The following is a 19,066-nucleotide window of genomic DNA, read 5'->3' as shown; positions in this document are numbered from 1 at the left end:
AATTATACGAAACAAGATGAGCCTTGCAGAAAACAGAAGTTCTAAACTCATTCTTCTAAACTTCATTATTTAGGAACACCAATGACTATTGTGTTTGAGTTAAAAAGAAAGTTCAAACCTCGGTATAATTCCGTACTTTTCGTTATCTTTTAACATAATTTCTAACTTCTAAAGACAAAAGAAAAAGATGATAATATCTTGATATATTATAAAAATACACTTTATTTTTAAAGTTATTGTTTTTATTTCAACATATATATTAAAGTTAAAATTCAAATTATAAAATAATTTTTAAATAAAAATTTATTTAAAGTTATAATAAAAATAAATTTTCAAAATAAAATAAACCTTTAAAACAATCTACCTATTAATTCAAAAAACTTGACACTATTGGTTTAGGTTTAACATGCATGATATCTTAATCTGGGTTAAAGGAACCAATCAACAAAAATATTAATCAAGTTCTATTAAATTCATTTCATTCTAAGAATTCAATTCTACTTTTAATGACTATATTATAAATATATAATATAAATAAATTATTTTTGTGTAGCTGCTTTTTATACATTTTTTTAAAAAATTTATTCAAAAACTATTTAAATGCAACATTTAATCACACACAACCATCTTTACACAGCTATCTGTGCCTAAGCATTTTACGCATTTTATGCAAAAACACAATGCAAGCATTTTATCCAAAATCGCTTTTGCACTGTGTTTTCAGTTACAAATTTTCCAAAAAAGAATCCCAGATATCATAATTCTAAAAAACCATTTAGAACCTGAAAAAATCATAAGGAATCTAATGAAATTATTTAATTTATGGAATTGGCAAGTACTATGCACCTTTATTACTTTAGAATTCAAAGATCAAATATATTATTTCATAATAATGGCAAAAAACTTAATGTTCTTAATACTTGACACTTTATTTTGTTTTAATATGATTATTAATGTTAATCAAATTATACTTGATGAGAAATTCAAAAAAAAAAGTAATAATAAAAATAGTACTTAATAAGATCATGCTTTAATTAAAAGGGTTTAATTAAAAGAAAAATGAAACTTTATTAAAAATATTGGTGATTTTTTTAAAGTATTCAAAACATGATTTACACACACACTATGCTATTTATTTATATGTTTTTATTTAAGATTCAATTGATTTTTTTTTCTGTTGCATGTATTATAGCTTTTTTTATTTAAAAAAAGTGTAATAATGATTAAAGCTGTTTCAATAAAATAATAATTATGATTATTAAAACTTTTTTTGAGCATTATGAGACCTAAAAAGAATCATCTATTTTAGCGTGAAGCCAAAAATTATTTAGCTTGTAACTTTACAATGCCAACTCATTTAAATATTGAATGTAGAAATGGACATATATTAAATATATTCATATCCAACAATGAATCATTTAAAACAACTGTCGAAATAGTCAATTAACTTTTTAAATTAAAATATGTAAAAGTTAGATAGTGCAACTAGTAAATAAGCCCCAATTCTATTACATAATTTTTCAAGGGATTCTGAACAATTTATTAATATCTGCAACATGCTCTTTGCATACTAAAAATCAATATTTGCTATGCCACAACCATTGCATTCAACCACAAGCTCAAGTAACATTGTTTCGTGTTCTTCTATTTTATCTTCTCAACACAACAGTGTTTTATCTGTATCAAATAGTAATCACTTATCTCCTTCTTATCTGGTCCCACTTTAATAACCTCTTCTCATGAACCACTATTACCCAGGTTGAGAGCTGATCAGTTGAGTCCTAGGAAAAAAGTTTTGCAAAAGAGATTAACCATTTTGGCAAATGAAATGGCAAGTAAAAAACGAAAGCATAAAGAGGATCTAAAAGAATTAAGAGAAAAGGCAAAGGCCCGACCATACCAACTGAAATATTTAAATCAGGTTTTTGCTTGCAAAGAAAAGACAACCCTTAATCTTCGAAAAAAATTAAAGGAAAAGTATTTGAATTTACAGTTAAAGAAACTTCAAAATGACATTTTTATTTTAAAACAACAGTTAACATTTACCCAAAGCAACTTATCTTATCAAAAGGCTATGTTAAGCCAACAACTTGCTGACAAAAATTCTGAAATTCTTGTACTGCAAAATGACAAGATTATCAACAGATTTTGTAATGTGACTCTGATAGTCGTAAGCTGTACCTCCAGGAAGTTGATCAATAGCTACAACCATGCATACTGCAGAATCAATATGCATGGTTGTAGCTATTGATCAACTTCCTGGAGGTACAGCTTACGACTATCAGAGTCACATTACAAAATCTGTTGATAATCTTGCCAAGTTATATAGTGACTTCTACCAACTACAATTCACTGATGCACGAAGTACTATTATTGGAAACATAACTAACACGATGAGTGACAGAGTAGCAACAAACCAAGTGACAGTTACTAAATTGTTTGACAGAAATCATTAAATGAACTAAACTGTCACCTAAATCATTAAATGAACTAAACAACCCCTTGGACACAATCACCAGTTGGTGCAAGTCTTCACTCAAAGCATTAGAGACCTCTAAAGGAAAACTTTTTGGAAGAGACTGCATTGCAACAAATATTGTTTTACAGCTAAGCAAACTTCACTACAAGGATGCAAAAGGTACATGTATAATCTTAATCCCACTTTTTTACTTTAACACAACATAATTTTGTGAATTATGATACATAAATCTAAAATATCTTTTTTATTAGCATATAAATGTTTCTTATTTCACATGCTCCTTATGGCCTTTAAAACAATTACTTTATGTTATTTAAAGGTGACCCAAAGAGTTTTGTAGCCTTTTTGGACAAACACAAGCAAATTAACAAACAATTTTTAATAATAAACAATTTTTATTATAGTATTTTTTAGTATCTATAATGGATTAAGTGGAAAAATTATGTGGCTTGAGTAATAACAATGGTACGGTGGGGAAAACAGGCCTTGTTTTTCCCCAAAACAATTGCTCTTACACAAATCAAATCCTTTTCCGACTTTTTCTTCAAGTCATATTTTGCTTGCAAAAAAAGGATATAACTAAAGAGGTTATTATTTTCTCTCAGCTCACTGTTTTAGTAGAACCATTTGTTTTTTATGAAATTTTCACCATTGTATTACTGATTTAAAGCTCTTTACAATGATGTATAATAATTGAATATTTGAATAGTTTAAAATTTTTGCACACATACCTAGAATAAGGATTTGTAGAGGTAGAGAATGGAATCAGGAGTAAGAAAATTGCAAGCACGATAAAAAGAAGCAACCTTAGGATAGGCTAAATTAGCAATCGAGTGAATATATATTCTACATAAAAGGTCAATAGTAAATGATAATCCAAGAAGTAGTAAGTGACTGGGGTTGATATTTGACCTGGGCCTGGTTTAAAAAAATATAGTCGGGGCCAGAGTCTGGGTTTGTGACTGGGGCTGCATAAATATTTATACATCCTAAAGTACATTTTTTAAATTCAAAATTCATGTTATATTTTGTATATATATATGCATATCTAAACATCATTATAATCAACATGATAATCATAATCATCATTACCATCATCATGATCATGATGATGACAATGATGATGATGATAATCATCATCAGGCTTCAACCTTCCTCTTTTATGCTGTTTCTCTAATATAAACAATCTAGAGCATTTTTTTTCTTAACTAAAGCTCATTCATACAATATGTAAGCCACTCTTTTTAAGCTTTCCTACTTCTACCACTACCATTTTCTACTAAAGCTGCTACCTCTCTACATGTTACTACCTCTCTACATGCTAATCTTTTCTAACAAACATTCAATACAACATTTTTTCTGATCTGTCTATCTACTGTTCTAATCTGATTGTGCCTCCTTTTCTTGTCTTGCTAGAGTCACAGCTTTTTATCAACAACAACATACTTTCTTAACAAAAGAAAAGTATGTTGTTGATAAAAAGTAAAACAAAAAGCTTTTATTCCTATAGGAATAAAAGTTTGGAAGCTTTTCTACTCCACATTTTTCACCATCTTGAGCAGTTGCAACATTAAACATTAACCATTTTTTTAAACTTTTTTACAAAACTATTTCTCTTAAGAACTAATGTCCTTTTACTATTGCCAATGTAAAAAAGTCCTGTCTGATGCTAAAAAGAAGCCAATGTAAAAAAGCCCTGTCTGATGCTAAACTCTGTTATTCTCAGTTTACTAAATCTTCTATCTTATCTTAGATGTTAGGTTCTAGAGACTTTTGGTTAGTCTTCAACATTGCTATTAACTAAAGTAAGTTTAACATTTAATCTCTAATTCATGGGTCTGATCTTGTTATTTCTCTTCGGAGTAAAGCAAAGAAATCTTACTCTAATATGACTCTTGAATGTAATGGCCATACTCCTCCCGACAGTTAAACAGATTAACCCATTGTTAAACATCGAAATCACTCTGACTTTCAATGCTAAAGTTAATTCTTAATTAAACAATTCTTCAGTTTGTGCTCCAGGCAAGATATCAAGCATAGTCTTAAAAAAGTGTTCTCCAGAACTCTCTTCAGTTTTTGCTAAACTTTTAAAAAGTGCTAAATAATTGGTTCCAATTTTTCAAAACTCTAGAAAACACATTGACCTCTCCAACTATCCTACGGATAGTCACTTTGACCCCTCCAACTATCCATATCTCCAATTATCTTGAGAGGTCAAAGTGTTTTGGAAAGTAATATTTAGAGAAGTGAGTTGGAAAAGTAATAGTTAGAGAGATCAAAGTTTTTCACTCTGAAATTAGTTTCCTTATATAAAAGTTTTGAGGTTATTAAATTATTTCTTTCTAACTGCAGTAGTAAATTTAATTTTAAAGGCCTACATTCTTCTTTATTTCAAGTAACTTTAAGGGTACCACAAAGTTTTATCTTTGCTCCTGTATTGTTTCTTATCTACAATAATGATGTTCATGAAATCTAAAGTGGTTTTATTTGCTGACGACTCAACTTTATACTCTTGTCTTGACAATAAATCTTCACTTTTTAATGGCTTAGAACAAGCAGCCGATTTTAAATCTTATCTCTCTTCTGTAACAGCCTAAGGCTTGCAGTGGCTTATGGATTTAATTTCTGGCCTTAAAATCCACATTTTTTGTTAGGCAACAAAACTCATTAACTTACTGCAAAAAAATATTGCAATATTGTTGGCATTCCTATATTGACGAATAACAACCCTCTTACTCTCAGACAAAGTCTAAAATCACATTTTAAATGTCATTAGACCTGTTTTATCTTCCAAGCTTGAGCCACTCTTCCATTGTTGTAAGGTTGCATTTTTTTCTTTTTCTACATATACAATCATGGCCAATGCTCAAACAAGCTATCATCTTTATAACGATAAACCAAAACTCATTCCTGCTTGGCTTTTTATACAGTAAAATCATGAAGAGACAAATACAGTAAAATGATGCAATAAGTTGCATCCTTTTACTGTATATGTCTATTCATGCTATAAAAGCTTTTATTAACCTTTTTAAGGTTTTTAAGTTTTTTTCCTTGAACATCAAAAAAAAATTTATAACTCTTATCCATCTTCATGTTTCCTTTTTTTATACAACTTAAAACTTTTCAAGTCTTCAATTATAAGTTTACTTGTATTTTAACTTATTATCTATTTTAAAGTAACTCAAAACTTAATAGTGGATGGTTGCAATCTTGTTGAAAGTAAATTAGAGTTTAAAAATATATAAATGTATTCCAGTATTTAATAAATAGTAAATGTAAGCATAAAATTATAATATATAAAGTATTATAAATTTTTTTCTAACCCCGGCTAGAAATCTTATCATTTTACTGGGGCCGGGGCTGGGTTTGCAAAAAGTCTCATTTTTAGCCGAGGAAGTGAATGGGACTGCGGCCCCGATCACTCACTACTAAGAAGACGTAATGAAGAAGACTCAATGGAAGGGTTGCCATTAATATAAGAATGTCGACAGTATTGTGATAGTTGCTTACAGCAAATAACTGAGTTTTGTTTGAGTTAAAATTTACAAGCCACTGCAAGCCCCAATCTGTTACAGAAGTGAGATCAGATTCAAGACCGACTGACTGTTTTAAGCAATTAAAAAGAGAAGACTTTTGTCAAGACAGGAATATAAAGTTGAGCTCAAAAATCAGCAAAAAGAGCTACTTTGGATATAAGGTTGTCTGAAAGATCATTAATGTAAATAAGAAACAAAACAGGACCAATGATAGAACCTTGAGGTACCCCAGAAATTACTGGAAATGAAGAATAGTGTTGACCTTCGATATTTAATATACGGTTAAAAAGAAACAAGCAAGCTTATGGAGAAAACCAGTACGGCAAGTTTGGCGTACTGGTTTTCTCCATAAGCTATGTATATATATATGCACATATATATATATACATATATATATATATATACATATATACATATACATACATATATATATATATATATATATATATATATATATATATACATATATATATATATATATATATATATATATATATATATACATATATATATATATATATATATATATATATATATATATATATATATATATATGTATATATATATATATATATATATATATATATATATATATATATATATATATATGTATATATCTACAATTTATAACCTTAATAACATAACACGTGTTCAAAATAAAACCAAGTAAATATATTGAATTTTTCTAATTAATAAAACATTATCTTCATAAAATTTTTAACTTTATATTTACACAAAAACATGCATCTAGACCATACAAGTCTATAATCTATAGAACAAACAAGTAAGATCAAAGCTTTAAAACATTGGATAACACGTTTTTTTCCAATTTATTGTTTTTTGATCTAGCGTACTATTAAAAGTATAATTAAGTTTTTCATTCAAATGGTTTTTAAGTTGATGTTTTTATTAAATTTTTTCATTCAAATTGTTTTGCAATAAAAAGCGAAGCAAAAAAATTTGGTTTAATAAATCCAATTATATTTCCTTAAGTTTAAGAATATGCTTAAATTTTTTTAAGATAAAAATTTCTTTATCTTAAAAAAATTTAAGCATATTCTTAAACTTAAGGAGTTTGTTAAACTTAAGGAGTGTTGTTTTTTAATTGTCGGTTACAAGGAGTATGCTTGTAACCGACAATTAAAAAACAACAAGTTTCACTGGACAAAAAACAACAAAATTCACTGAAATGATTTTTATTAAAACATTAAAAAAAAAATTACTCTAAGGATATGCTACATAGTTTTAACCATTAGTAATTGTAATTATTCAACAAGAAGTTTATTAAAATTCAGTAATTAAATAGAACCACTTTATTTTAAAAAGCATATGTTAGTTTAAACTTCTTTTCTTATTTCAAATCATAACAAAACATTTGAATTAAAACTAAAACAATTTTTAAAAAGTCTAAAAATATGTTTTCTAAATTACTAAAGCCTAAAGTTTTATATAATACTATATTTTTAAATTATTTTTAACGTACCTATTTAAGACAACGCATAAAGATTTAAGTACTGTCTTGATGAGGTTTTCTTTTTGCTTATGAAACAAAAGATTACGAGTATATTTCTGAAGCATTTTAATGCAGTTGAATTTCCATCTGTTTTATACTTCCATGGTAATAAATGACGCCGCTGAATTAAATTTATAATTATTGAGCGTTAAAATTTTTTAAATTTTTACCAATTTTTTTTTAATTTTAAACTTTAATTGCAAAATTATTTGAATAAGAGAAATTTAGAGGAATAAAATTATTTTGTTCAAAAAGATTTCTTTTTCAATAAAAATTACTATAAACAACTTGCATATTTATAGAAAATGTTTGATCTTGATATTGCTTTAAATAAAATATTAAAAAATGGTATCGCATTTTTTATATTCTACTCAAGATTTATTTGTTAAAATAATTTTTAGTTAGAAGCCTATATTATGTGTTAACAACATATAAGATATAAATAGAAACATTTATATGGCTAATTTTTGCGATTCTTTGAGTATATTAAGTAAATTTAACAGTTGAGTAACTGTAAGTTACTGTAGTAACTTAACTGGTTGTTTTGATTTAATTTTAAGGTAAATTTACTGTGATGTACTTTATCCACTCAGTAAATCTAACTAAATATAACTTTATAATAATACTGGCTTCATGCAGAGTAATTTAAATTCAAGTAATTTAAATTCAAAAGCGCTTTATGTTGAGTAAAATCTCTGCGCAAAAGAGCAAAGATAACACCTCTATTCAAAAGATAAACTTAGCATGATGTACTTTATGACCCTTAATAAAAAACTTAGACAAAAACTTTACTTTTTAAATGGCCATAAAAAACGCTAAAGTAGAAAAGAAAAAAAAAAGGAAAAAAAACAAACTAAACAAACAAATCGCAAAAATGTTTTCTTTAAGTGATTGCTCTACGTTACGCGAAGAGCGATTTATGTACCCCTTAAGCGATTTTACGTTAGCAGTAAACAATTTTGGTTAAGCGACTTTTTATCATTTTTTAACTTTTAAATTATTCTATGAGCAGTAAGATAAAAGAAGAAATTAATTTGAAAAAAAACGCATTAACTTTTGAATGACGATAAAACATTTGCTACAAAAGTTTAAATGACAATTATGTTAGATATAAGTGCTGTTTACTAATGAAAAAAACTCAAATAAAGTTAAAAATTTATTTTTATTTTGTTTTGATTTTATTGTAATGACTGATTTTTTTATTTGAAAAATGCTAATACTTTAGGCTTGAAGCAAATATCATAATAATATAAGTTAATTCTGATAAAAAATATATGATTTAATTTAAAACTAATAAAAATTTAATAAAAATACATAATTTTATTCTGATAAAAAATATATATAATTTAATTTAGATTAAAAAAACTTATAATTTAAATTAGATTTAAAAAATATATAAGTTTATTAAAATTAAAGGCAATGCTTGGGTTTAACTTAACTGTCAAATTTATTTTAAAATATTACTAAAAATTACTCAATAATGAAGTTTTATTTGTTCTTAAAGAAAAAAATTAGCTCATTTTTATTGCAATTGTTTTTTTGGTTTTCCTTCCTAATCATTTTTTTTTAACGGGTGATGCGGAAGTTATCTGACAAATCCTAATTTCATTATTTGAGCATAATAATTAGTTTTTGGGGTTTTATGCGTAGGCATAAACGTTCTATAAAATATAAACTTTATTATTTGAAACACAATTATTTAAAATGAGGTTAAATGCAGCTGAACGAGAATCTTTTCGAAAGCGACTAAAAATGTTTTTTGTAAATAAACCTAATATAAAAAAAAAAAAAATCGAAAATCATTTTAAAAAAGGAAGGATTTGCTCAAAGTACAATATATGATAACCTAAAAAGACTTGAAACTGTTCAATCGTTTTCTGATAGAAAGCACCCTGGTCGTCCGACATCCTGGACTAGAGAAAAAAAAGCCGAATTAACGAGACTTGTCAATCGAAAAGGGGTCAGTCAGAGAAAAATAGGTATTAAATTCGGTGTAAATCAATCGACAATTGGTCGTCAGTTAAAAAAAAATGAATATTAAATATAGAAAACGTGAAAAGACTCCAAAATACACTATAGAACAACAAATAAAGGCAAAGAAAAGAAACTAGTTAACCAACTCTATAACACAAAATCGCTTCTAGTCATCGATGACGAAAAATACTTTTGTTTTGCAGGGGACAACATGCCTGGAAATTCTGGATACTACACAAACAACAAAAAGACTTGCCCAGAAAGTGTTCGTTTTATAGGAAAAGAGAAATTTCCAAAAAAATTATTAATGTGGATAGCCATATCTGACCGTGGTATGTCCGAGCCATTGTTTCGCACTTCCAAGGCTGTATCGATCAATTCATCAATCTATATTAATGAATGTTTAGAAAAACGACTTCTTCCATTTATTCACAAGTATCATGGAGACTTTAACTATTTATTTTGACCAGATTTAGCAAGTTCTCATTATTCTAAAGATTCTCTAAATTGGATGGATTAATTTGTCTATTCCGTTGATAAAGAATCCAATGTGCCTCAAGCACGACCAATTGAAAAATTTTGGGGACATTTGGCACAGAAGGTTTACGAGGGAGATTGACAAGTTTCAACAGAGCAAGTTTTGATTGATCGCATTAAACTAAAACTACAAGAAATTGATTTAAACTTTTTACAGTCGCATATGAAAGGCGTCAGAGCAAATTTGAGATAAATTGCAAATGGTGGTGTTTTTTCATATAAAAAATAATATATTTTTATTAAAAGATAAATGCTTTATTTAAAAAAAATATAATAGTATTTTTTTATTTATTTATAAATAAGTTATTGACGTTTTTATTTTGTCCGATAACTTCCGCATCACCCGTTACTCAAAATTAAATTTTAAATAAACGGCTGCATCAAAAATTTGTGCAAAACGTAAATTAAACTTTTTTTTATATAACTCAAGTTAAATCGCAGAAATTATTTTTTAATAAACCATATATACAGCGATATAACTTATATGAATAATGTTTGGAAAAATGTTCTTTGCTTTCTCTACAAAATTGCTAATAAAATAATAAACTTAATAAATAAAGTAAATAAATTAACATAACTTAATAAATAAAGTAAATAAATTAACATAACTTAATAAATAAAGTAAATAAATTAAAAAGTAATTTTTTTATTTGCTACTCACTAACTTTTTTTTAAATAAAAAAATCATTTGTAGTTGCAAAGCCGCAATTAGAAATTTAAGTAATATAATTATTTAAAAATTCAAAAATTTAACATATTTTAATTCATTTATCCAAATATCGAGAAAAGAAAGAAATTTAATAATATCAAACATTTTTAAAAATGTAATATTAAATTTAATTTTTTAATATTAAAAAAAAAAAATAAACATTCCCTTATAGTAATAATAGTTAAAAAGTTAAATTATATTTAACTTGTTTCGCAGTTTAATATTATTGCAGTAATTTAAAAAAGTTAATGTCATTAAAAAAAAAAAAAATAAAGAGAATTTTATGACCTCAAATTTACATTAGGCTTTTGCGCCAAGAATTTTTTTATCTAAAACAAGGCCTGTATATATATCTTCTATGGCTTGTTTAGATAAGCATTTGCTCACTAGTTTTGCTTATCTTTATAGCATACGGCGTTTTCAGATTTTAATTTAAGTCTAATTAAAGTTCAATTGTCCACTAATTAGTTCATAATCAAGATCATTTTCTATTCAACAGGTTCCTAATATTGGTTTTAAAAAATTTCTTTGAAAATAGATCAACTTAGTACTCAAATAAAGGGAAATTTCATAAAAATCCAAAGAAATTTTTTTTTTGAAAGTTATAAAAAAACTTATAGCAATTTATTTTATTTTTGATATAAAAACTGAAGTTTTTCTGTAGTAGAATAATAAAAAAAAGGATTAACAGAATAGATAACCACACCATATTAAAAACACAGAGTTTTACTATCTAAAGAGCTTTTAAGGCACAATAATATCTATATATACATACATATATTACAGAGAAAAAGGATGTCTTTAAATTATTGAGTGATTTCTTATTGGTTGATTTCTTAACATTTCATTATATATGTTAAACATTTTTTTGAAAAAACTACTGCATGCTTCATTATCATTATGACATTCTATATTTTTTCATAAATTTTACTCGAATTGGCATTTAGGTTTAATAGAATTAACTCCTATTGGATGAATATTTGAAGTTAACTCCTATTGAATGAATATTTTTTCTTGTTGGTAATCAATTATGATTAAACTCTCCAGGGGGCAGAAGTAAAACCCATTTATTTAAACCTCTGAACCAAATTAGCAAAATGGAACAAGTTAAATATTCCTTTTGCCATAAACATGTCTAAAAATTGGCTTGAAAAACAAAACATGTTCAAAATTTTTGCAAGTGTTGTATATTATATTCTAATATACTTACATTATCAAAATTAAAATGGTCACTTTCTTATAGTATAAGAATAGTTTTTATATATAATAAGAGTATCACCATGACAAATAAACATTCCCATACAGAAGTACGCCACGACAAATAAATATTCTCATACAATATGCCTAAATATATAACTAACTTATTGCTAATTTAATTTTTTATCAAAAATATAAATTAAATATGCCAAACAAAACCAAAAAATTGCTTAAAAAAAAGCAGAAAAACACCATGAAAACCTAAACTACGCCAAAAACACACAAAAGAACACGTTTTTTTACCCAAAAAAATGCCAAAGGATCTGTGTGTGTGTGGAAAAAACACATCTAAACTTTAGTTCTATTTGTGGTAACATGATATAAAAAACTAGATAATTCACTGTTATAGGGTGGTAGACTTCCTATCAAACAATCTGAATTAGTGCATACAACTATGAAATCGGTGTATAATACAAAACAATATGGTTAACAAAATTAATGCTAATGGTTACTCAGCTGTCAAAAACTTAGCCCCATCAATAACCCACCTTTGATACCTGAATAATGTAGCTCATAAACATCATTTAAAAAATATTTTAACATCATTTAGAAAAAATAATTTCTACTCAATCAGCCACTCAAGGAAGTTCAAACAAACAATGCTGGAGTAGTACTTTCATAAAGAAGCCAAATTCTTTGCCACAATTTGGTCAAGTCTTAACAGAACAAAGGAAGCAGTCAAGCATGTCAAGCATTATTGCTAAATTTATTGTTCACCACACCAAGCACATATGTTTATCCAATAAAAAGTTTGGTTTCCACCCAGTCCAAGATAGTACAATGGATACTATTATTCAAGTTATAGTGAAGTGGAGTTATGTTAATGATAGTAATATATTGATTTTTGAAATATTTTGAAATAGATTTTGCTGAAGCATTTGATCTTATTGAACATGACAAGTTACTGCAAAAGTTAATGAATGTTTTTTTTAGCTGGTTCACATCCTGGATTGCAGTTTATTTATCTAATTGCCACCAAAAAGTAAAAACATGTGATCACACCACTGATTGGAAATATATAAAAATATAGGCCCAATCTTGTTCATTCTCTTTATTTAACCTACCCTGACCAACATTATCTACAATAAGGTTCCCACCAAAATACCTCAACCCATTGTTGATGGTGTCTGAGGTCAATGGTTTGAAACTCAACAGCTCAAAATATAAAGCCATTAGAATTAATGCCAGGTGCTCCAATAATTGTACTCTACCATCACCCATTCTCATAGTAATGAGCTCAAATTTGTCAACAGTTGCAAGTACCTTGCCATCCTACTTAATGAGAATCTTGATTGAGATGAATAATCGATAAATGTGCACAACACTATAAAATCAATGAGAGCCTTAAGTAAATAGGCCACTCTCAGCTTAACTCTCTACAAGTTTACAGGTGTTATGCTATTAGCCACATGATATATAGTGCTTCAGTTCTACATGACTCACAATATTGGGAGCACTGCTGCTTTCTTAATCCTCAAACAAACTGATCTTTTAATTACTTGAACTTTTATTTAAATTTTTAAAATGTATGACTTTAAAAATTAAGTTTCTGTTTCTTTTTTTTTTTATTAAATGTGCTTCTCAACTTAATTCTAGATGTTAAATAAACTGTTAAAATGTTAAAAATGTTAAAACTCATAAAAAATATTTAGCTGAAACAGCATAAGAGAATAAGAAATTTTGAAAAAAAGATATAAATAGAATTTACCTGATCTTGGGGGCCAGTAATAGTGTGCGTCTTCCCAGAACCTGTTGCGCCAAAAGCAAATACAGTACAAGAGTAACTGAAATAAAAAATAAAACTTGTGAAAAAAATTAAACAATTTCAAACTAAAAACAATAAAAAAAATAATTTACAGTAATAAATGTTATAACATAATAAGTTTGATTATAACTATAATGTATTAATTCAATTACAATCTATTTAAATAAATACATAACTAGCATAACTTACAGTAATAAATTATAAAAGTTTATTTAAAATTTTCTTTTTAAAAAAAATATATTTTATATAGTGAAAAATGTAATTAAAAATATGTAAGCAGTTTTCAGTACACTGATCACAATAACTGTTATTGGGATCTACTGGTTCCAACAACACCTATAACTGTGTTATTAAGGCCTACTGGTTTCAATAACTCCAATATCTGTGTTATTGGGACTTACTGGTTCTAATAACACAGTTGACTGCTAGATATACAATTACAATCAGTCAGATAGTAGATATCTACAAATTTTCTACAACTTTTATTTATTTTTTATATATATAAAAAATAAAGAAAAGAAAATTTGTTAAATGAAAAATGTGAAGAAATTATAATTTTATTATTTTAATATTTCTTTATTTTTTTTTTAGGTTTTTTAAAGATATAAATTATTATTTTACTATTAGGTAAATAAAAAATTAATATTATTAATTAGTAAATTAAAAAAAAATAATAGTAGACAATTATAGTGGAATATTACTAGTGAGATAATTTTGAAAAATCAATATTTCAAAATACATCAAAAGTTTTCAATTGGTCTGCATTCGGGAACATTTGGAGGGTTTACTTTCTAATCAACATAATTGATAACGGGTGATAACTAAAAATCCGGACAAAGTTAAAGTTAATTTTGCTTCGTGTTAAATAATAAGTATACATAATAATTAAAATATATTTATTTAGCTCACATATTCTTTTTTTAGAAAAACATAAAAAGTATTTGAATCAATCATTTAAAAATGAAGGTGAACCAAAAAAACGAAGATGAGCAGCAGAAATATAGTTATGAGTTTTATTTTGAAAATACAAATCTCGGCAAAACATACACAGTAAAGCATTTTCTTGATGAAAATATTCCAAGAACTACCATTTATGACATAATAAAACGTGCTGAAAACAAATTTGGACATGAAAGAAAGCCTGGAAGTGGTCGTATAGCCAAAAAAATGCCAAAAAGTAAGGTTTCTAAGCTTAAAACCATGTTTGACCATAAAGATGGTATTTAACAGAGGCAAATAGCTCGTAAATTCAGTATTTTGCAACCGTATGGGAATAAAATACTCAGAAATCAGTCTGCTATCAAGTGCTATAAAAAACAAACGATTCCGAAGCAAGATGAGCAAATGATGCTAAGAATTCGACCATGCTGCAGTCGGCTTTACCAAAATTACCAAGAGTTTGAATGGATCATTGACGATGAATCGTATTTTACTTTAAATCACAGTTCGATAAATGGAAATGCTAGTTACTACTCCAGTGATACTTTATTGATTCCACCGAATGTAAAATACAGCCAAAAAGAGAAGTTTCCAGAAAAAATAATGGTCTGGATCGCTATTTCGGCCAAAGGTACCTCAAAACCATATTTTCAAGAATCTAGCAACGCTATCAACCAGTTTATTTATTTAGAGCATTGTGTTCAAAAGAGACTTATCCCGTTTATAGAAGAGCATCATTTAAATGATAATTTTGTGTTCTAGCCAGATCTTGCATCTGCTCATTATACCAAAAGCTTATTGGAATATTTAAAGGCTAAAAATATTAAAATTGTACCAAAAAAAAAAACCCCGTTAAATTTACCCGAATGCAGGCCCATTGAAAATTTTTGGTCAATATTGAATGGTCTTGTGTATAAGAATAATTGGCAAGCAAGAAAACCTTCACAACTTAAAGAAAGAATTAAATATTGTTTGACCAAAGTTGATCCTAATGTTATCCAAGAAACAGTTAGTCGCACCAAGAGTTGATTGACCGTGTCAGACGAAATGGAGTGATTGAATCAAATTGAATATTATATTATATTGAATAAATTAAATAATTCTCTGTAAAATACTTTTTTTACTTTTATAAAACATTAAAATACGAGGACTTTTTCCTTTAAACTTTGTCCGGATTATTAGTTATCACCCATTATTTTTATCATTTAAAAACATGGTTTTTTCTTTTGAAAACAGATTTTGTAAAAGAATTAAACATAACATAATAAACGTATATAAATGTTATTGACTGTCAGAACCCTTAGCTAAGCAATCTAAGAACTCTTAGCTTAGTAATCATTTTAATATGTTGATCAATAACCATGGAGTAAAACATGGCTTAGAAAATTCTTGAGAGGAGAAGCCTAAGTCTAAGTGTCTAAGGAGAAAGAACATCATGAGAAGTACCAGCCCTGTTATGAGAACAATATTACATATAGGGAGGAATAAGAAATTTGTAGAGGTTTTTTCTTTCTTTTCTTTTTGTGGGGTACAAAGCTGCAAGCAACTACTATTAGAGTTGGAAGTAACTGGAAGAAAAAAGTTTATAAAACAAGATAACTATTAACAGAGGAATTAAAAGATTCCAATTTATAAGAATAAGGAAAACATGATGAAGAGAACAAATTCTAAAGAACTGATGTTCAAGGAAAAAAAATAGATAAATAAGAATACTTGGAGCACTTAGAAACAGTCACAGAAAAAGAATGACACTTAATTAAATGACGAGTAACATGAGATTGAATTTCAGTAGATGACTCAAGAGACGCTAGCTTTTTAGAGCAGCGCCCATAATAGTATTTATAGAGAAGAGAAAGAGAAGCAAGAATACGATGTGACAATGGTTGAAGGTTGCCTGCAAGAGCAGGTCCAACTATGATTACAATGCATTTTTGCATCTTGTCTAAGAGAGAAAGGAGGCCATTTGAAGATCTGCTACAGATATGGCAACAGTATTTCATACAAGAATGGATTAGAGATTGATTGATAAAGAATAGAATCCAAATTAAGAAAGTGGTGAGCACAATAAAGAGAGGCAACCTTAGCAAATGCTAATTTTGCAATGGATTTGATATATGGCTTCCAAGAAAAATCAGAAGTAAGAGTTAATCCTAGAAGACAACGGGTAGATGACTCATCAAGTACATTACCATTTATAAATATAGGAAGACCAAGATTATTGTGATAACAATTAGCTGAAAAAAAGTTTTATCTGAGTTAAAGTAAACCAGCCAATGAGACCCCCATGCTTTAGCAGAAGTGAGATCCTCTTCAAGCTCATATGCCCCCTCTAAGCAATCAGAGAGTGTTGGCTTCTTATCAAGACAAGAATTAGCCACCTTAGAATAAACACGTAAGAATTTCTGGGAGAAGGTAATTTAAATCAAAAAAGTATAGGACCAAGAATAGAACCTTGAGGAACCCCTGAAGTTACAGGAAATGAAGAAGAGTACTGTTCATCCAGGACAACTTTTATACTATGATTGGTAAGGTAAATGATCTTAAAGATGTTACCTGATACACCATAAGAAAAGAGCTTATGGAGAAGACCAGTATATCAAACTTTATCAAAAGTTCTAAAAATGTAATACCGCTTAAAATAATAAAAATACCACTTTCAAACAGGCTGGAAAATAAGACTCTGATCAGCACTTTTATTATTTTTAGTATCATTGTTAAATAGTTTTAAAAGTATAAACGACAGCTACTGAGAACACTTCTGCAAGACTATAACAGGTAGGTTGTTCGGACCACAAGCTGTAGAAGAGTCTAAGCAAGAAATTACTCTAAATACAGAAGCTGGAGTGATACAAAATACAAAATTTCTAGCAATAGATCAACCTTTTCGGTTATATCAGGTAGGATTCAGCTTTGTTTTAAGGTGAGGTAGCAAAATCTGAACCATCCAAGAGAGGTGGAATAACAGATTTACCCTTATTATAGACACCGTTAAAGATTTTTCAGAAGTCTTGGGAGCCTAATTTGTGATCCATTGAAAACTATGGACAAGATTGAGGCTTGAATTGGAATTGTCGAGGGAATAAAAGATTCCATGCCAGCCTGAATCCAAGAAGTTATATAAGAAGCATATTTGTCAGCAGGATGATGAAAGATTTCTACCCAAGAGCCATCATGAAGAAAATCACCGAAAGAGTCTCAATCACCTTTAAGGTGATTGAGACTCTTTCGGTGATTTTCTTCATGAAAATTGATCTCTAAAATAAAACCTTGATCTTTTTTTTTTAGAAAGATCAAACCATGATCAGATGCACTTAATAGTGAACGTGTAGAAACTGAGCACTGACTAGGATCAGAAACCAGACAAAAGTCAAGTAGAAAAAGTAAATGTTTCAGATTGTCTGGAATGCGAGTTGGAAACTTGACTATTTGTGTTATGAGGCAATTGCTTGCGCTATTAAACTGTACTGAGTACTATATATGCTTTGAGTCAAGTTCTTTAACAAATTTAAAAATGAATACCAAAAACTATAAAACACAAAATACCATCTTCTTCACCAAGTTCTCTAAACCTATCATTCATTCATATATTCGCGGTCTTCGAAGTAACTTTTCTTCTGTTAATTCTTATCTCTTGCAAAGTTCACGTGACCTACTTGCTCTTTATGAGACTAATTTGAGTTCACCTGTCTCATCTTTGATCTTAGTGTTAATGGTTATCTTCCTTTAATTTGTAAAGACTCCAATAGTCACATGAATTTACCCATTTGTTGGGAAACTAGGTTTGAATCCACAGACTATTCTTTTATGTGCTTTCATTTAGCACCACTTCACTCATTCCCCTTTCTCTTTGTTCCATATCGCTCTCCTTCATCTCAAGACTGCACTCTTTTTGATATTCTTTCTGATCAAATTGACCAAGCCCTCTCTCTTTACCTATGAGCCAATATTATTGTTGTTGGTGACTTTAATGCTCATCACACTGAATGGCTTGGCTCTAGTGTCAGTGACTCTGCAGCCGTTTAAGCTCGCAACTTCTGCCTTTCTCAATCCCTAACTCAAATAGTCAACTTTCCAACTTGCTTTCCAGATAACACGAATAATTTACCTTCTCTACTCGACTTATGTCTTGTTTCTGATCCTAGTCAGTGCTCAGTTTCTCCACATTCACCCTTAGGTGCTTCTGATCATGGTTTGATTTCATTTTTCTTCATCATCTGAATCCCCTTATCATCGTACCTCTTACAACTACCTGAAAGCTGACTGGGACTTTTTCCGTGATTTTCTTTGTGATGGTTCTTGGTTAGAAATCTTTCATCTTCCTGCTGACAAATGTGCTTCTCACATAACTTTATGGGTT

At 28.1% G+C, this 19,066-nt stretch overlaps 1 protein-coding gene across 3 annotated transcripts in view; it reads right to left on the bottom strand.

Annotated features, from left to right (window-relative positions):
• Positions 1-19,066, bottom strand: part of LOC100199751 (kinesin-like protein KIF12) — a 75,641-nt gene that overhangs the window by 46,658 nt on the left and 9,917 nt on the right. For all 3 annotated transcript variants that reach the window (XM_065808166.1, XM_065808167.1, XM_065808168.1), the window contains exons 7-8: positions 13,714-13,789; positions 119-168 (exon numbers count right to left, since the gene is read on the bottom strand). In XM_065808166.1, the coding sequence (XP_065664238.1) occupies positions 119-168; positions 13,714-13,789 (126 nt within the window). The remainder of the gene's footprint in view (positions 1-118; positions 169-13,713; positions 13,790-19,066) is intronic.

Source organism: Hydra vulgaris, chromosome 10 (genome assembly GCF_038396675.1).
Source record: "Hydra vulgaris chromosome 10, alternate assembly HydraT2T_AEP".
NCBI classification, from domain to species: Eukaryota; Metazoa; Cnidaria; class Hydrozoa; order Anthoathecata; family Hydridae; genus Hydra; species Hydra vulgaris.
The sequence above is the reverse complement of the archived record's forward strand: the minus strand, read 5'-3'. Positions and strand labels throughout refer to the sequence as shown.